This window comes from Microcaecilia unicolor, unplaced genomic scaffold (genome assembly GCF_901765095.1).
Source record: "Microcaecilia unicolor unplaced genomic scaffold, aMicUni1.1, whole genome shotgun sequence".
NCBI lineage: Eukaryota > Metazoa > Chordata > Amphibia > Gymnophiona > Siphonopidae > Microcaecilia > Microcaecilia unicolor.
In genome coordinates, this window is record NW_021963690.1 from 653961 (window position 1) to 674741 (window position 20781).

General features: G+C 44.2%; 1 protein-coding gene across 1 annotated transcript in view; it reads left to right on the top strand.

Annotated features, from left to right (window-relative positions):
- Positions 1-361: 361 nt before the first annotated feature.
- The window catches only part of LOC115459572 (calmegin-like), a gene marked incomplete at its 3' end in the record, with an annotated part of 99505 nt that continues 79085 nt past the window's right edge, over positions 362-20781 (top strand). Inside the window, exons 1-3 of the mRNA XM_030189383.1 lie at positions 362-463; positions 8831-8986; positions 16074-16147. Of these exons, the coding sequence (XP_030045243.1) occupies positions 8840-8986; positions 16074-16147 (221 nt within the window). The remainder of the gene's footprint in view (positions 464-8830; positions 8987-16073; positions 16148-20781) is intronic.

Below are 20781 nucleotides of genomic sequence, written 5' to 3' on the forward strand. Positions count from 1 at the left end.
AACCTCTAGAGACAGAGATGCGGCCAAACCCTGAGTACATTTGAAAAACACACCGTTATATTTACGCGAGAGGCATTACCGTTTAAAACTAGGTGTGAACTAGACGATTTTTCTTGGGTGCAGGAAGAAATTTCGTAGACTAAAGCAGGGCGGGAAACTTAACCGTAAACTCAGCGCGTAGCAGCTTTACGAACCTGTGCCACTTTGCACGAGCTCAGACCGACGACGACGCTTCGCTTTAATCACTCACTAGTGAAACCGAGTGCGCCTGCGCGGGCAGGCGGAAGCCAACGCACTGGGCTTGCGCGCGTTTTTTCGCTCCTCTCTAGGCATTTGCACAGCCAGGGGGTGTGAGGCGGGATTCGCGCGGCGGAGTCTGCTTGTTGAGGCGTAACGGTGTGTGTTCCCGCCACCTCGCTGATTTGTTTACCGTTAATGCTGGAGGCTCTGGAGCCCGCCACAGGTGCGTCAGTAAGGAAACCGGTGCCTCCGCACAATCCACCTGTTTCCCCCCTTAGGCAGACCTCTTCTAGTCGCGTTAAGGAGCATCTGCACGAGTGTCCTTTCTCCTCCATCGCCCGAGGTAGAGAGAGAGGACTCTCGGACCTACTTTGGGTCCTAATTAAGCGGTTTCGAAGTTTCTGTGGTATTGGTTAGTTGGTTGCCTAGTGAGAGCGCGATGACGTGTGCACCGGCCGGTGTTTCTCCTCTTCTTCTGGAGAATAAAAGCCGGTCGTTGGTTTTTTTTTTCCCAGCAGGAGGAGGAGGTGGGTGTGGTCGGTGCTCTTCGGGGTGGTGTTTGCTGTACGGGTGGGTGCGCGCTGGTCGTCCGTCCCACGCGGTGCCTGTTTAATTTTAGAAATAAAGATGTGGTGGTGGTAAGAGGATGCTTTAGACCCGCTTGGTTGATGAGCGCGTCTCTCTCTGATCGTGTCCGTTATTCTTGGGCACGTCCTGCTGTATTTGCTCTTTACAGATCATCTGCCTGTTAGAAAACTAGTGGCTAACGAGTTTCTCGCGCCCCTGTGTGAATGTTTCCCCACAGCTTTTCTACACGACATTATTTTGTTTTTCAGTGCCCGGCAGTTATTAAGCTTCTTACTTTTCTGCAAGTTGTTTCCTTTGGCGTCAGCCTATTGGTAACTTAAGGTCTCCTCACTTTTAGGTATGTTATCGGCAACAAATGTGAACTCCTCCACATAACATCCAGAATTGCCTTGCTATATCTTCTTGTTATACTACTACCATGTTTTTTTTTTCATCATAATGTTACCCAACTTCCTTCTGTAATACTAAATGTCTGTCTTATATATTTCCACCATTCATGATGTATTGTAAGCCACATTGAGCCTGCAAAGAGGTGGGAAAATGTGGGATACAAATGCAATAAATAAATAAACTTGCTGCTCCCACTCAGTATTGAGAGTTTCTTACTTGTCCCATATTTCCTGGGCATCCATGTATAATACAGCCACTTTTACTTGCAGTGTGCCCCCCCCCCCCCCCCCACATGCATCTCTTGTTTCTCTGCATACTTCGCTATTCATTTTATTGCATATAATTTAGTTAATGTTTTGTCTGTACTAATAAGAAATGGAGTAATAGCCGTTTCTTTAGTTGTCATTTTTCCCTTAGGGCCTCTAGTGGTGCCCTGAGGGAAAGTTCAATTGAGATCAACAGCAATTAGCTCTCTGTAAACTATAGATGCTAAGGAGAAAAATTCAGTGTTTATATAGTATAATAATAATCAGTGGATGTTATTACTCTGGTAACTTTGGAAACAAGGTAAGGTGCATGGGTGTCTATGTGCTAAGCATTTTTCCAATGTTTTAAATTGTGGCTTCAGGTTACTTGGAGGTATTTTTGGCTTAGCAATAATATTACTAATTATTTTTTAGTTGTCCTATAAATACAGGTATATAAACAAATCAAAATGTGTAATACCTCTAGGTCAGTCAAGACACTGTAAAACATACACAGAAAAACAGTAAAATAATGACAGAAAAGTATCCTTTCCACAAGCTAAGAATACTTCTCAGTTGCCAATCATAGTGTGTGCTTTGTCCAGGACATTCTTTTTTTTTTTTTTTTGTATTCCTCTTCTATATTCTGCAACATCAAGAGTTGCTCAAGTTATGGCTGTTTTGTGTGAGGTATGCTGTAGATAAGGTAGGAGATCATCTGCATCCACATCTTGCATACAATTTCACATATCTTATCTGGTGTTACCACAGCTGGGAGCTTTGCATATTTTTAGCAGTGAGAATACAGGGAAGACACTTCTCTCCATACAGTAGCCAGCTTTTAAAGGTGCTTTATGTCCCATGTTAAATACCTGATGGCTGAGTGGACTGTCTTTATAAGCCTACCTTAGAGGGAGACAGTTTCGGATTTGGCACCAAAGCTGTCCCAGAATCCGGGTTCGGGTTTCTGCTGAAAATGCCAGTGCATTTTTGGCAGAAACTGAAACTCTCCCAACCCCCACCTGCGATCACTCTCTGCCCCCCCCCCCCCTTGGGCCACCTGATGGCAGAAGACACACTACCCCTTTTCCTTCCATCCTGCTGTAGAAAAGGAGTCCCTTCTTGGCAGAGACCTGGCCCCCCCCAGGTTTACTTTAAGAAGCCCTGGTGGTCTAGTGGCCTCTTCTGGCTGCCGAGACTGCTGCGGGAGGTCCTGGCAGCTCTTTTGAGATTGGCACTGGCATAAGCAGGAGTGACTTGCGATTACTCTTCCTTGATTATGTCAATGCCAGTCTCAAAATGGCTGCTGTGACCTCCTGTGACAGTCACAGTGGCCATTTCCATTGAACAGTGTCACCAGGCAGGAATGAGTGGGCGTTGTTCCTGCCTTTGATGAGGCCAGTAGATCAACAGGGCTTGTAAGGGGGGGGGGGGGGGCAGGCGGCCGAAGGAATGAGATCGTCTTCTGCTGGGTTGGTCGGCCTCTACCTCACCCCTTATACAAAAAAAGAAGGGGCAAAGGGTGAGATGGTGAACTTTGACTGCAACTCCAGAGGTTGGGAACAGGAAGTAAGACCAGTGCTGCAGACTTCTACGATCTGGGTCCTGTAAAAGACAGATCAGGATTAAGGCTGGAGTGTGCTTGGACAGCAACTCCAGTAGATGGGAAGTAGGAGCAGTGCTGGGCAGACTTATATGGTCTGTGCCCCAAACTTGGCAGCGAGAGAGAGCAATTAAGCATGCTTATGTTATATCGTATTCAAAGCATATACTATAATTGCATGTGCTGTGTATCTCTATGGGGGGGGGGGGAGAATTTATCAAGTTGATAGTGGTGAATAAATTATGCTACTTAGCGGTGGGGGAAGGAAATACATCTTAGGGTGAAAGCAATGGTATTGTGGCATTATGTTCCAAGATTGCATCATATAACTGCCTACATGAGGTTGGCAAGGTGGCATGTTGCCAACTGCCCTATTTATGATGCCAGTGTTTAATCATGAAGAAGTAGAACCTGCTCAAAGTACCAGACTCTGGCCGCCTTGTTGGGCAGGCTAGATGGACAATACAGGTCTTTATCTGCTGACATTTTTCTATGTAAGGGCCCCATAGTCTTTGAAATCCAGATGGGAGTAGAAGTAATTCACAGTTGTATCATGGTACTGCTGGTTCTGATTATGCCTGTCCCAAACTAGACAAACATATGTGAACAACTGCATTTCTTTTAGGACTTCTAGTTATTATAGAACTTGTAAAGTGCCAGGCATATTAATCATATTAACCCTGTTGAAATGGATACCAGTGTTACCACAAGGACAAAGGGTCTGTAACTTATCCAGATAGAACCATAGCAAGGTTTTTTTATTTTGTCCAAAATATTTTTAAATTAGCAACTCTATCATAAATGGGTCACTCAGATTGCTGCCTTTTATCCCTCTCTCCATCCCCCATCCACAGAGGCCGTGCTCACTAGCTCCATCCCCTCTAATTCTTAGCAGTTAGTATCTCTCTTGCATGCTGTCAATTCCTCTCATCCTTGGCAATCTTTCCCCTATCATGAGCAGTCACTTAGAGCAAGAGTGTGTATTTCTCCCCCCCCCCCCCCCCATTCCCAGCAGTTATTAGTCTTTAATCCTCTTATCCTAATCAGTCTCTTGTAATCATTCTATCCCAGTAATCTTTCTTTGTTGCCCCCATATTCAGCAGTCTCTTGCTCTTTCTCAACACCCCCCCTTCAGCAGTAATTCTGGTATTCCCCTCATGCCCATCAGCTATTTTTTCTGTTCACCCTTAATCCTCAGCAGTCTATCTTCATTTTCCCCTTCCCCAGTCTTTAGTAGTCACGTTTTCTTATTCCCCCTTTCACCACCCCTAACTTTTTTTTTTTTTCCTGTTTGGCTCATGCTTTTGCGTATTAGTGCTCCCATGATAGATTTGCATTGAGGCCTTCAAAGAGTTTCATGTTGCAGATCTCTGCACTAATATTTTATATTAACAATTTTGACCTACATTTTGGCAGCCTCCGCAACCTTTGTTGAATTGAATGTATGATATTATGGATACTTAGTTATTCACATTTTTGTCTTCCAAATATGCCCAGGTTGCTATGCCAGTCCATGAGGCCCACCCAGCATGGCACAAATCTGTGTGACTAGTGGGGACCCCCAAGCCCTGCAAGCTGAAGGCTTCCTTCACTGGAACCCCCTCAGGCCATCTGAACACTGGTAGTTGGCGACCTCGCTCCCATTCACCACAGTCTGTACTGTGACATCCCCTTCCCCCAGCCATTCTCAGGTTATGCATGAGAACTAAGCGTGAGGGGGGGGGGGTGTCATGACTGCCATAGTGTTCAGATAGCCTCAGGGTTCCAATGAAGGAGGTCTTTCACCTGGTGGAGCACAGGGTTTCCTGCCATCCAAGGTACTATTTTTTAACATTCAATGGGTGGGCAGCCAAGGAGCAGAGAGGGAATGCATGAACCCACCCATAAATTGCATTCTGGCTATGCCATTTCCATCATTGATTGAGCCAGTCTGGGTTTTACTTCCATTGCTTTCAATGTGTCCCCCCTTTTCTGGAGCCATATGGTAACCCTAAAGTCATTTAACAAAAACTCCATTAGTTGGTGCAACACAGTTTTCTCAATAATATTTGCTAAGAACGGTATAACTGAAATTGCTCTGTAGTTATTCGTTATACTTCTATCAAGTGATGACTTTTTAGTAATGGTTTACCAGTTGCTTCTTATGTGAGTCTACCAGTACACCTTCCTGCAGCGATTTATTCACTAGAATTTTTTTTTAGAAAAAGGAGCAATTATCTCCGGCATTGATCTAAATATCAACGAGCAGGAGTCAACCTGAGCTCTGGTGAGAGATAGGCTCTTCACCAATTTCTCTATCATGTTGTCATCTACCATGTGGAATGAATGTCAAGCATTATCCTCTACTTCTTCCCTTGATGTGAGCAGAACTAAAGCATTAGATTTCCAATATCTATCAGCCGGTACTAACCTGTAAATACTGTGAATACATTGACTACATGTATCAGCTTACGCATCTGATTGTGCAACCGTGACATAATACAGATGTGATGTTTAATGTTAAATGTCCTTTCTTCTAATAATAAAGATATTTAAAAAAAAACAAAAAACTAAAGCATTAGATTTTGAGTCTGAATGTTTCGTGTTAAGTTTCTGATGTACCTAAATTGCATAATCCTGAGGATCAACATATTGTGCTGACTCTTCTTTCTTTCCCTTGATTAAGTAGTTCACTGTGTGAAATAGTTCTCTGGGTTTATTTAGGGAAACTTTAATCTTATCCTTGAAGTACATATTCCTTTTTTCTTCTCATGATTGTTTATATTCAGGAGTGGAGTGGCCTAGTGGTTAGGGTGGTGGACTTTGGTCCTGGGGAACTGAGTTCAATTCCCACTTCAGGCACAGGCAGCTCCTTGTGACTCTGGGCAAGTCACTTAACCCTCCATTGCCCCATGTAAGCCGCATTGAGCCTGCCATGAGTGGGAAAGCTTATATGCAGATGACATCTTTTGTGTACTTCTGCGAAATTCTCTGATGCCGTATTTACATTACAAAATTATATTTTGATTATAGATAAATGGGCCACCAACCATTTTTTAAAAATTGAACAAAAAAAAATTCTGTGGTTTGGGGATTTTGATCATCTTCCAGACAGGACAGTAATATCAACATCAGGTGAAAGTTTAAAAATTGATGACCATTCAAAAGTCTTGGGCATCATATTAAATATCTAAACTACATTTTAGATATCTAAACTATCACATGAGCAACAAATTAATGCCTTTAGTAGAACATTATTTTTCAGGCTTAGGCAATTATAAGTGCTCAGAGTCTCATTGTTTTAGCATAATTTCAGATCTATAGTTCAGGTGGAAGGGCTGCCGAGAGGGGGGTGTGGGGGGAGCAAAATTCCCCAGGGCCCAGCATCCAAGGGGGGCCCGCCCGGCGCTAGCATTAGTTTCCTGTTCCTGTGTGCGGCAGTGCCACAGCGCAGAGTACTTCCTGCTGCGTCCAAACAGCCTCTTTGGACATGGCAGGAAGAAAGGAAGGACTCTGCTCTGTGGTGCTGCTGATGTGCACAGGAGCAGGAGAGCAGTGCTGGTGCTGGGCTCTGGGGAAGTTTGCTGTGCACACGACGAGCAGGACAAGTAAGTGAGGTGGTGTCGGGGGTGCAGGCCGGCCCAGAAGGGGGTGGGCCCGGGGGGGTGTTTGCCCTGGGCCTGGCTGTGTCTCGCAGCGGTCCTGTCAGGTGGTACTCCTTCCCCAGTTGGACTATTGTAACTCTCTACATAACTTTTGAGCTGGGTTGCAGAAACGCCTGCAGCTATTACATAATACAGCAGTGAAATGAATCTTTGGTTTTGGTAAATTTGATAGGTCATCATAGCTTCAGGTTGGGATCTGATTCTGACACTGGATTCAACTCCATATTGTCTTATGGCTTGCATCTTGAGAAAGAGAGGATATTCGACTAAGGTCTTGACAAGCCAGGAAAAGGTCAACCCCCTGACACATGTCTATGTGTGGAAGATTTTTTGTGGCCTGATGATGGGAGTGCAGGGTAGGCCCTTTTGGGGCATCTCTATTGGTTTTGCAAGAGGGATTAGATAACGGGTCAGCCCTAAATTCTAATGGTTCTGATGTTGGCTCTTTCTTGCTGTGTGAGTTGGAGTCAGGGACAATCCTTGTAGACAACCCCTGTATAGGGGCCTTTGGTGAAATGCTTGCTGCCTCCTTGGCACCTGCTAGTCCTCTGGGTAATCTGAACTTGGTTCTGAAGGCTTTAGTGAAACCATCATTCAAACTAATTAGGGGGATGATGATTGAGGATATAACACTCAAAAGCAATGTTTTTGGTGGTTGGTTGCTCAGTCACAAGAAGATCAAAAGTTGCAAGCCTTTTCATGTTGAAAGCCTTTCCTGGTGATGATGGAACAGGGAACATCACTTAGGATGCCTTTTTTTTTTGCCTCTGTTCTATGACATTTAGGCCATTTTCTTGCATGCCTTTTGTAAGGGTTATGAAGACATCCACTGACTGGATGCTCATAGAATCTTGAGATGATATTTAAATATGACTAGCTTTTTTACAGATTGGATCACCTCTATATTTTTTTGGCATTCCTAGGAAAGAAGAAAGGCTATTGTAGCCCACTGGATTAAGGTCATCACTTTATCTTACATATCTAGGGGTCAGGGCTGTGGGCAAATTCTGCTAGGGCCTGAGCCTTGTGTTGGGCAGACCAAAGGTCGGCTCCCCCAGAAGAGATTAATATGGTGGCCACTTGGTCCTTTTTGCATTCTTTCATGAAGTATAGTTGAATGCACAGGGTGGAGAGCACACAGCTTTTGGGGCAGCAGGTTGGAAGTAAGATACTGCTTGAGTACATCCTGTGCATCTGGACTGGTCTGGAGGGCAGATGAAGGGAAAGCTGGAACTTACCCACTAATTTTCTTTCCTTGACTCCTTTCCTGACCATTTCAGAAACTTGCCTAACAAATCTTTAGCCTGTTTCTTGGACATTTGTATCTGGATACAAGGTAGGGTCAACCCTGCTAGATTTATATTGTTTTTTATTTCTCTTGTTCTGGCATTTTAAAGCCTCAGGGTTGGAGGCTGATTCTGTTAACTTATGTCCAAAGCCTTTTTTTTTTTTTAAAGAGATTTAGTTAAGATTGCTTTGATACTGGGTGTCTGAGGACCGCAGAGGACTCTGTATAGGGTGATATCAGCAGACTAGTTTTCTGCCTCCATCTGCTGATAGGATGTTATTTCCTTCTTTTTAGAAGATAAGATTCTTTGCTCTAACCTTGAAAATTGAGAGAATAACCAGTTTTCACATTTTGTAACTTGCTTTTGAGAGTTGTGTGCCCTATTTGTAGGCGGTTAGGGGTCCAGCGGTAATCCTGCACTAATCAGCATGTGGTAATGTGGACATGTTAACTGATTAGTGCTGAAACACCTACTCTTTGCCTCTCCCAGACGCCCCCTCCACACAAAAATGTAAAAAAAAATTTTTTTTGTGCATGAATAGTGTGCACTGATTTGGCAACTTCAGCATGCCTGAGCGCATCTTGTGGTAAGCCCTTTTTAGCTGCAGTAATGCTTATCGCAGCTTAGTAAAAGAACCCTTATATTTATAGAAGAAAACAAAATAAAAATAAACTAAAGTAAAAAGTTCAAAATAATCGCCAAAATTACCAAAACTAACATTGATAAGTGTTAACTTCATAACTTCAAAGTGTTGAAGTTCATGTTATGCGCTATTTTTGTGAACTGTAGGAATTATATTTGTAGAAATATCTTTTTATTTTTTTTTTTCAGATAAAGGATATGAAATTCAAATGGGAATGGATATGTCTGGGGTTTTTAGTGTGCAGCTCAGTAAGTACAGAGGCAGAAAATGAAGCTGATTCTGAGGTGAATTTTGACAACTCTGAAGTAACTGATATTGATGAAGATGTTGGAGTTTCTCCACAGGTACTACTGTATAGTACATGAATATAGTATCATTATTTTGTCGACTAAAATGTATAAGTAATGATTGAGTATAAATATTCCTACTGTTAACCAGCCCAGCCCAGAACCAGTGGATTATGCCATTAACCAGCAGATGTAGTCTGTGAACAGACTTGTGAGCACAGCCCTATATATATATCATCTGTGTCCAGCAGATGGTGATAAGCATACCATGCAGTTGTTTTTCTTAACTGATGAGCTGCTGCTCCTGGGCCCTGTTGGCAAACTGGTCACTCAGTTGACCATAACCAACATTTTTTTTGATTGTGGGGGGGGGGGGGGGGGGGGGGTGAAATCTAGGGTCCAGCTCTGAGTAGCCATATGCTGAGGGATACCTAGAGGAGGCTAGACTTCTCTTGTTTTTCTGAATGTACCTGAGGTGCTAACTTTCCCTCCCCCCCCCCTTCTCCCTGGATTTCACATTAAAAAAAACAAACAAAGGTTTCTGAGGAGCTGTTACCTTTAGTAGGATTTCCTGGTCTCCTTTGGAGGAAGGTAGATGCTTGAGAGCAGACCCCAGCATAGTGGATGGGAGCATCAGCTTTCACTCCCAATAGCATTTTTTGGCAGTCAGCTTTCACTCCCAATAGCATTTTTTGGCAGTCGGCTTACATCAGGAGTGGCAATATGGAAGTGGCTTCATAGCAGGAAGCACTGTGTGCTAGTAATGTTTTTGCTAGCAGCATCTGTAGCAATGAGGAAAGAGAATTGAGGCCCCACTAAAGTGTGCCCAAATGCTGCTTACACTGTGGTGACCACCCGAGTAGTGCAACTTCTGCATTGGAGGGGCACTGGACTAATAGGAATGTGCACCAGGACAGCCAGAAGCACGATCTGAGGCAGGAAGGGAGCCTGCCCTTGCCAGTTGTAGCAGGAGCAAGTGTCTCCTCATATGCTGCAGAAAATGCAGGGATGATAGCCATTTTATCTAAAATGGCTATCATCCCTGGATAAAATGGCACTTGAGCTTCTACGGCCCCCTGGGTGGAGAGTGGTGTTTTGTAAGATTTTGTCCCTGAGGAGGCTTATCGGGGAGTGCTCCAGCTCTCTTGGGTGCTATAGACACAGTTAAAATGTTGGAGGGCTCTTGTTTTAAAATAGATAAAATTTCTAAAGTACTGGAAGTGCTATTTGATTCCTCTTTAAGTATGGATTGATGGGTTCTGGGCTGAAATTTGAAAAATCCTTCAGGGTCAGATTGGTTCTGCTGAATTTTACTTAATTATATGGTTTGTAATAAGATCTCTAAATATAATGGTGTAATAATAAACTCCTTATCTCTCTATATAAAAGGCAACACCAACGTTCTATGAAGCCTCCAGCCGGAAGTGTGAAGGGGGCGAGATATCCGGTTTCCCTATGAGTGTCTGCCCCGCCCTCTCTGTAACACAGTCAGTGAAGGAAAACAGCAGAGCACGAAATCAAATCGCTGGCTCTGTAACAGTGAAGGACTCAGAGGGGGGAGGGGAGAGAGGCCAGAGGGCAGGGACACACACACTCCCACATGCACACAGAAGAAAACATTGCTAGCCCCCATTTCATTTGCATCAGAAACGGGGCTTTTTTACTAGTAATTTATAAATATCAAACAATGGAAAAATTCCTCTTCCATGGCGTCCCACAGATCTATCCAGAGACTTGTGGGTTGTGTCCCTCTACCAGCAGGTAGATAGAGAGAACCTCCGAGGTTTGCTATATGTGGACCTGTGCAGCCAGCTGAACCTCAGTATTCTCTTTATCTCTATGCAACTCTGGTTTGCTACTGGTGTCCTTTGGGCCTAGTTTAGCACAGTCAGGGGTTGAGTGGCTGTTTGTAGCTTGTGGTGTACACCTGGTGGTGCCAGGTCCCTCCCGGTCTCACCCTACCTTTCCTCCGTCACCTGGGGCTGTGGGCCTGATCGGGTGTTTCCTTTCTCTCCTGACTAAAAAAAGAAAAAGGAAAGAGACTTTGTTTTTGTTTAATCATACGGAGGAACTAGACATTCTGCCGAGTCAGTTTTGGGGCAGGCGTTTGTGGAGCATCTCGATGCCTTCTGAGGCGGCTAAGCGCTGCTCCCGGTGTGGGGGCCAGAGAGCAGCATCGGAGGAGTGTGAGTCCTGCCACCGTGAGCCCGCGACAGGGGTTCCCCTCAGGCGTCCAGTGGGTCGGAAGCGCAGGGGATAGTTTTCCTCAGGGCATTTAGTGCAGCGCACATTGGCGGGTGCCATTTTTTCCTCTCAGCCGCAACCTGCTGCGCACGTGGCGGTTGATAGACAAGAGGCGCAGCGCGCTTCTGTGGCACAGGCTCTGATGGAGGGAAGCAATGTACAGGGAGTAGGGGAATCACTTGAAGGTCCTTTTTCCCCAGATTTTGTTTTATTAATGCACAGTGCCTTTCTTTTGAAGAAGTCAGGAGCTTCTCTTCAGGCAGCCCTGTCTCTTGCTGAGCAAACTTCGGTTGCTGCAGCCTCTCAGTCTTTCCTGCCAAAACGTCCCCGGGTGGAGATTTTGGATCCCAAGGAGCTATCTGACACAGATGGCCCGGTTTTGTCTCTGGGCTCTCCCTCAGAATCTTTGGATTTGGCAGATGAGGTCACCCTGCCCTCTGAGGAGGGGGATGATCCGACGGCTGCCCTCCTTTTTCGCAAGGAAGAGCTTCCCTCCCTGATTGTTGGGGCTTTTGAGGTTTTGGCCATTTCCCCCCTGAATCATCAGGGGGAACAGGTCTGGTGCCCTCTATTATGTCTGGCACCAAATGCCCACCTCGTTCCTTTCATGTGTATGAGGCCATGAAGATCCTTATTTCGGCGCAATGGGATACGCCGGACAGTGGGCTTAAGGTTGCATCAAAAAAATGGAGGCACTTAGTCGCGTTAATGAAGCACTCCTATCTTAATGTTCGACGGGGGGCCACTGTTTCACCCCGGCAACAAGGCTTTATCAGGAACGGAGCGCTGTAGCGTGATGCTGGAAATATGAAAAAACATTTAAGTTAGAAAGATTATGCTGAGCATTAGAGATCAAAATAAGCACAAATAAAGTCACACATGGATCCGCTTACTTCTAAAGGGAGCACCAAAAAATTAAAGATAGCGTCTCAGCGTCATCAATAGACCAGCTGATATAAATAGAATAATCAATTAAGATACTGCTGACAGACTATCATGGTCTACTGATGAAATCAATAAAAAATGTGCCAATCAATAGAACTATTAAGACCATTAGGTTCCAATGTATTTAGATCAAAGATCCACTGGGCATCTTTCCTCTGCAATTTTAATTTACGATTACCACCTCTATTAGAGGGGTCAATTCTGTCAATCATGTAGCACTGTAATTCTTCAAATTTATGATTTTTCATGATGCAATGTTCAACCAATGGCTGTTCAAACGCTTGTCTGCAGATATTGGATCTGTGTTCTAAGATTCTGGTTTTCAATGCTCTTGTAGTCATCCCCACATAGGATTTTGTGCAGGGACAGCTGATTACGTAAACAATGTAATCTGACATACAATTCGTGAAATGATGTAAGATGTGGAGCTTGTTAGTCTTAGGGTTAAGAAATCGTTTAATTTGCTTCGTGATGGAACAAATCTGGCAAAAACCACACTTGAAGTGGCCATAGATCGGTTTGGCATTGTATTTTTTGCCAGTTCTTAAATCAGCTGGACTGATCATTTCTTTCAAATTGTTGCACCTCGAGAACGCAATGCGTAAATCAGTATTCTTGAAAGCGGGAATAGATTGTATGATCTCCCATCTATTTCTGACTAGTCGAGCTAGTGTGGGCTGGTCTCATTGTACTGCATTACCATCGTGAACATTTTTTCGTCAGTTTTTCCTTTGGTAGTGCTGGACAGAAGTAATTCTCTGTTGTTATATTTAGCTCTGCGATAAGCCTTTTTGAGTACTGTTTTTGAATATCCTCTATCAGCCAGATCAGTAGTCAGACTTGTGGCTTGTTGTTTAAAAGTAGACAAATCTGTGCAGATGCGTCTCAATCTTAGCATTTGAGAAAACGGGAGGCTGTTCCTTAATTGTGCTGGATGGCAACTGGAATTCTGTAAGAATGTATTTCTGTCTGTAGGTTTCTTATTAACTTTGGTAACAAAGTGGTTTTGAAAGATCTTTACTTCCACGTCTAGATAATGAATACATTCAAAGGAGTGCTGTTCCATAAATTGAATGCCGCTGTTATAGCTATTGAGCCATATCATGAAATTACTTAAGTCTAACAATGAGCCACCCAAAAGCATGAAAACATCATCGATGTATCTCCACCATTCAATGATGATGTCATGAAATGGGGACTGGTTCCTGATGAAGCCTTGTTGCCGGGGTGAAACGGTGGCCCCCGTTGAACATTAAGATACGAGTTCTTCATTAACGCGACTAAGTTAAGTGCCTCTATTTTTTTGATGCTTTAGATCAAAAAGTTATTTCAATATTTAAGAGCAGAAATCTGGACAAGTAATTGCTAAGAGCAAGATATACGCTCAGCTGAAGAGCAAGAAAGGCGCTCAGCTGTTCTGTGGAGTTTTTTATGCCCGATGATTGAAACCCAGCGTGTGTGGAATGGATCGGGTGGATGTGAAGCGACTGTTCACGCTATCCAAAAATACTAGGACTAGAGGGCATGAGTTGAAGCTACAGTGTGGTAAATTTAAAACGAATCGGAGAAAATTTTTCTTCACCCAACGTGTAATTAGACTCTGGAATTCGTTGCCGGAGAACGTGGTACGGGCGGTTAGCTTGACGGAGTTTAAAAAGGGGTTAGATAGATTCCTAAAGGACAAGTCCATAGACCGCTATTAAATGGACTTGGAAAAATTCCGCATTTTTAGGTATAACTTGTCTGGAATGTTTTTACGTTTGGGGAGCGTGCCAGGTGCCCTTGACCTGGATTGGCCACTGTCGGTGACAGGATGCTGGGCTAGATGGACCTTTGGTCTTTCCCAGTATGGCACTACTTATGTACTTATGTACTTATGTTACTTTTATTGATAGTAACCTTGCTTAAAACCTGTGGCTGTTTGCCTAAGGTTTCTGAGGGCTTTTTCTCCATTCAAAAGCACTTTCTTTGAAGACTGTTTGCTAGAGTTTTGTATAATTTGGTATCACACTACGAGTTTTAACTCTAGCCTATACTGCATTCTCGTTGCCCTTTTCCTGTCAATGAATATTCCATCACTGTATTATTACATTTTTTAGGGCATTTGTTTTAATTCGTTTATGCAGTCCTTACATGCACATGTTTTTGCTTTTTAAACCCAAAGGTAAGTCTTAAGGGTGGTTAAACAGTCTTCTGTGGCTAGGGACAGAGTTTGTCCCCCGCATCATTCTCTAGTCCTGCTCTGACAGCCATGGCTGAAGAAGAGCATCTATGCAGTGATTTTCAGAGTTTTTCAATTCTGCCCGCCAAGCTATTGGCTTGGTAGAGTCAGCAATGAGTATCTTCATCCTGTTGAGCATCATCTTCAGCTTTTCTGTAGTTTTCCATTTTAGGGTCTGTTTGCTTTTGTTTGCCCAGCCCTTTTTGATGAGTTTTTGGCTTTCTTAGCTAAATTATTTAGATTTTTGAGGCAAGTGAGAAAGTATTCAGATTTGTTTATTTTAAATTGCAAAATGAGGAGAAAAACCAGTTGTTAAGATGAGTGTCACCCAGTGCTGCACTTTGTCCTATCTACTATAATAAAAAGCACCTCCAACATTCTGAAGCTGAGTCCGTGGCAGTGAAGGGTTCGTGCTGGCTGCTGTATCCGTCTCCTGTCCTGACATTTGCGTGCTTCCTGGTTCGTCACAACCAGCAGTGACCAATCACTGGAAGGGAACGCTGCAGAGTTGCCAGGAAAATGAAAGTGACGTCACACGCATGAGGGTGTTGTCGTCCCTCCCTTCCTCCCTCCCTCCCTCCCTTCCAGTTCCAGGCCCCCTCCCTTCGATTTTTAAAAGTCATCTTAACTTCCCAAGTCGGGTTTACTCGGACGGCAGCAGCAGTAAAAGGCATGCAGGCTCGGCCCTTCTCTCTCAGCTCTGGTCCCGCCCTTGCGGAAACAGGAAATGAGGGCGGGACCAGAGCTGAGCGAGAGAGAAGGGCCGAGCCTACACGCCTTTTACCGCTGCTGACTGCTGCTGTAACCCCAACTTGGTAAGTGAAGATGACTTCTAAAATTCGGAGGGAGGGGTGCTGGAACTGGAAGGGAGGGAGGGAGGAAGGGAGGGACAATGACCCTGGAACTGGGAGGGAGGGGGGGACCCTGAAACTCGGTCCCCTGGAACTCGGAGGGAGGGAGACGACCCTGGAGCTCGGAGGGAGGGAGGGATGACCCTGGAACTCGGAGGGAGGGAGGTAGGGGACAACCCTGGAACTCGGAGGGACGACCCTGGAACTCAGAGGGAGGGAGGGGGGGGCCCATGGCACACACTCTCATTCTCACACACACTCTCTCTCACAGACACACTCGCACACAGTCTCACTCTCTGTCACACACACACACTCGCACATTCACTCTCTCACATAGTCGCTCACACACACACTCTCTCAAACATACGCACTCCAAGGAAAACCTTGCTAGCGCCTGTTTCATTGGTTTCCAAAACAGGCCTTTTTTCCTAGTCTTTTCATAAACCGGTTCCCTTCCATTTTTATGCTTTTTCCCATTAAAATAAGCTTTCTGATTATTTTTTTAGAAACATTTGAGGAGCCATGGACCAGAGTTCAGCCTGCACTACGCACTCATTTATCATTCTAGAAAGCTGCTTGGAAGCTTTCTAACAAAGTTTTTTCAAAGTATCATATGAGTTGATGTGATAGTTTGTGAACCATAAGTAACTCATTGCACTGCTGTCTTCATAGTTAGTCCTCACAAGTTACTTTTAGGTCATGAGTGAAAAAGCTATTAGTAAACCACCGTAAATTGGTAGAAAATAACATGGAGTTTTTAAATTTTTGCCGTTTAAAAATGCAAACTACTACAAAAATTAAAACAATATTTAAAATGTAAGAAACAAGATGTTGTGAAAAATATGTAGCATATTTATTCATTTATGTTTGTAACTGTCTTTAGGTTGAATATAAGACCCCAGTGCCTATTGGGGAAATATATTTTGAAGAAACCTTTGATGATGGAACATTGACTGGGTAAGTGTACCTTTGCAAGAAAGTATTTCAGCAAGAAAGGAGGAATATATTTTATTTCTATATCCTCGCCTAAAAGCAAGTGTTGTGTGTGTGATGCAAAACTGAAAATGAGAAATAACGTTTAGTGTGCTTTTTATAATGCTATATAAAATTAAATGTTTTTTTTAAACGGTAACATAGTAAAGTATTAACACAGTGGTTAAGGTGATGGTTAAAGTATTCCAGTAGTATACTGAAATGTCTCTCATTTCATGTAAAAATTGCCAATATGACACTTGTCTTTTAGGCAACAATATGTCCTTTACTTTTCTTCTGTAAAATACAATGTTTTGACATAACTAGAAGAAAACCAAAATAATCTAATGAAAGCATCTTTTAGGAATGAAGGGAAGTACAAAATTGATGTAGTCTATAGTGACATCTCAAAAAGATGTAGTTAGACAGCTGTGATAGGCCTTTATCTAAGTACATAAGTAATGCCACACTGGGAAAAGACCAAGGGTCAATCGAGCCCAGCATCCTGTCCACGACAGCGGCCAATCCAGGCCAAGGGCACCTGGCCAGCTTCCCAAACGTACAAACATTCTATACATGTTATTCCTGGAATTGTGGATTTTTCCCAAGTCCATTTAGTAGTGGTTTATGGACTTGTCCTTTAGGAAACCGTCTAACCCCTTTTTAAACTCCTTCACCACGTTCTCCAGCAACGAATTCCAGAGTTTAATTATGCGATGGGTGAAGAAAAATTTTCTCCGATTTGTTTTAAATTTACTACACTGTAGTTTCATCGCATGCCCCCTAGTCCTAGTATTTTTGGAAAGCGTGAACAGACGCTTCACATCCACCTGTTCCACTCTACTCATTATTTTATATACCTCTATCATGTCTCCCCTCAGCCGTCTCCTCTCCAAGCTGAAAAGCCCTAGCCTCCTTAGTCTTTCTTCATAGGGAAGTCGTCCCATCCCAGCTATCGTGTTTTCTTCAGTTTTTGTTGAGTTCTGTGACAAAAAAAAGTTACAAAAAATATGCAGATGCATTCTTTTAGTACTTCAGGAATGCATTTTGTTACTTGGATATATTTTGAAATAATAAAAAAGGATTGCTTTTCAACATTTAGACGGACAAGCTGCTAGTTAGTGTTCTTGGAAGGCTGGTGATTTTTGTATACTGAATGACCTTATTCAGTCCTTTCATTTCTCACAGCCTGCTGTCCTATTCTCTGAGGAAAAGCAGGCTTATGTATTCTCATAAGTGGGTGATGCCAACCCGCATTGCCCAGTGCGGGATACATGAAAAAAATAAGCAGAGCTAAGTGGAGCTTTAGACATGCTCCTCCGTGCATGTGCAATTGCCCTCCCACTTGCTGCAAGAACGCGGTCTTCTCAGTTCTTTTTCTACCATGGTGAGGAGAGGATGGTTTGTTTGTTTTTTTTACTGTCTCCTTACATCGCTTGGTCCAAAAGAGCTTTTTTATGCCTTTTGGCAATTTTTTTCATCCTTGCATTGTGTTCTTGGCTGTGTAACCCCCTTCATTTGTTTTCCGTTATATTTTTAATTTTTGTCCAATTTTAAGTTTATTTTATTTTATTTATTGCATTTGTATCCCACATTTTCCCGCCTCTTTGCAGGCTCAATGTGGCTTACAATCATGAATAGTAGAAGTAAGAAGAGAATAGACATTTGGTATTACAGAAGGATTTTGGGTTACATGATAATGATAAAGCATGATAGTAATATAACAAGAGTACGTTATAGGACATTTCTTAATACATGTGGGGGAGTTCACATGTGTTCTCCTTTGTGGTATGTCTTGTCAAAGAGATGGGTCTTCAGTAGTTTGCGGAAGTTGGTTAGTTCATAGATCGTTTTTAGGTTGTGCGGCAGTGCGTTCCAGAATTGTGTGCTCATATAGGAAAAGGTTGATGCGTGCATTAGTTTGTATTTTATACCTTTACAGTTGGGGAAATGAAGATTAAGGAATGTGCGAGATGATTTTTTTTTTTAGCATTCCTGGGTGGTAAGTCTATCATGTCTGACATGTAGGCTGGGGCATCGCCATGAATGATTTTGTGAACTAGGGTACATATTTTAAACATGATGCGTTCTTTGAGTGGGAGCCAATGTAGCTTCTCTCGTAGGGGTTTAGCACTTTCATATTTTGATTTTCCGAATATGAGTCTAGCTGCAGTATTCTGGGCTGTCTGGAGTTTTTTGAGTATTTGCTCTTTGCATCCCGCGTAGAGTGCATTACAATAGTCTAGATGACTAAGTACTAATGATTGTACCAGGTTGCGGAAGACGGTCCTTTTCTTTTTCTCGTTGTCAGCCGCATTTAGACCTTGACTTCAGCTGGGATTTTTCCTTTCATTTTTTGCCGTGTTTTGCCCCTTTTTCTGGCACCATCGCTTCGTTTAATTTAGCCAAAGTTTTTCCTTCCATGTCCAGGAAGGTTTCCAGTGGCTGTAACCTGTGCAGTCGGACTGTCTCTGGGAAGGATACCCATTCTTGGTGTTTTCAGTGTCTCGGACCTGACTATAGCCCCACTTTATCTTCACATGAAGAAGAGGACCTAGGTTTCCAGAGAGGCTCAACGAAAGAGGATTTTTGGATCCAAGACCGGCTCCTCTACGTCGGCATCGATGTTAAGAATCGAACCAGAAACGTCGGTAAGCATGGCTGCTGCTAGACCCTTAAACACTGGGAGCAGTGAAGCACCGTCTCCACCTGCCTCTTGGCCTCCTGCTGTGCAGGGCCCCTGGGACTGTCCATTGTTGGACCCGACAACGAATCTGTGCCACACTTCGGGCGAAGGCCATGAAGCATCGTCATCGGTTGCTCTCGTTACATGGTGCAGGGAGCTCCAGGGCGTCAAAGGATTTGGCACCTGAGAAGCGTTGATGCTTGGAGAACCGCTTCCCCTCCATACAGAAGGTGCTGATGTATTGGTCTCCCAGCAGCCAAGATCCAGCTCCTTTATCAACCCCGACAGCTCTGCAACCTGCGCCTGAACCGGCACCCCAACTTTTCCCGGGCATTGCTCCCTGAGCTGCTGGATGGCCTTATACAATGGTGTGTATTGGAGGTGCTTGCGCTTACCCTGTCTCTCATTGCAGCCCTACTTGGCCCTCATCCTGCGGTTTGGCCTCCGATGTTAAAGCCCCACGCGGCTCTGGTGTCGACTGCCACCCAAGCCAGCACTCCCTCGACATCGGTGGAGGAAGGTTTGCCAGAGTCAAGGCAGGAGCCGATTTCTCAACTCCATTTTTGATGACGTGGTTCCTCCATGGAGATGCAGGTTCGGTCTTGACACTCTCATCAGAAGGTATTGTCTGACACCACAGAGGAGCACTCATGGGATTCAGAAGAGGATCCATGGTATTTTTCCTCAGATGAATCCTGTGGAATTCCCTCTGAACTCTCCCCTCCACCTGAAAGGAGAAAGTCTCTTCTGGAGAGCCTTTCATTGCCTTCTTTTGTTAAGGAAAAGGTTGATGCCAAGATGCTTGAGGTCCTGGACTACTTGTCTCCTCCTAGGGAGTCTGTGACTCTCCCTTTCCATGAGGTACTCCAGGAAGGCCTCATTAGGAATTGGAAGTCCCCTCTGTCGGTCCCAGTCATGCCCAAGAAGATCGATACCATGTACCGGATCCACAGTACACCTGGTTTTGATAAGCCTCAATTGCCTCACAAGTCCATGGTGGTGGAATCCGCTTTCAAAAGAGCCAGGCGTTCCAGGGACTATGCCTCTGTGCCCCCAGGTAGAGAAGCTAGAACCCTGGATTCTTTTGGGAGACAGATGTACCAGGCTTCAGTGTTTATCTCCTGAATACAGTCATACCAGCTCTTCATGACTGTCTACTTGCAAAACTTGGTGCACAAGTTGTCGGACCTGGCTGAAACGCTCCCTCCAGAGCAGGCCAAGTCACTTCACAAGTTGGTCATACAGCAGAAGGTGTGTCAAAAGTTCTTGGCTAGGGGCACCTTTGGCTTTTGATGTGGCGTCCTTGATCTCTGCCCAGAGGATAGCAATGCGCAGACTCTCATGGCTGTGTGTTTGACTTGGAGCATTCTGTTCGGCAGAGGTTGACAGATGCCCCATGCTGGGGGAATAACCTTATTGGAGAGAAGGTTCAAGAAGTCACTGACCAAATCAAAAAAACATACTGATATATTGTCTCTCTCGCTGGTTGCCTTCTGCATTTTCCTCCTCAGCTAGGAGGATTTTTGGCAAGCCAAGGAGGAGTTCCTATTACTATCAAAGATGTAGGTAGAAGCCTTCAGCTCACCAACCTGCTGAGGCTGAACCCCAGTGTGCTCATTCATCTCAACAGTGTATGCAAGGGGCCCCTGCTGCTCCCCAGGCAAAGTAAGGGGCGAGCTTTTGACTGTCTCCAGCAGAACATAGCCTCAGTAAAAGTGTCTGTTCCGGATGACTTGCTGGTCAGGGGGAGGCTGAAGTTTTTCCACGAAAGGTGACATAACCTCCGACTGGTGGGTACTTCAAATAGTCTATCTTGGATACGCACTCAGTTGGTATCTCAAACCTCCAACTTGCCCACTAAGAGTTCATTTGTTCAGCTCTCAGCACAGGCAGGTACTTGCAGAAGAGCTCTCAGCCCTTCTGAAGGCCCATG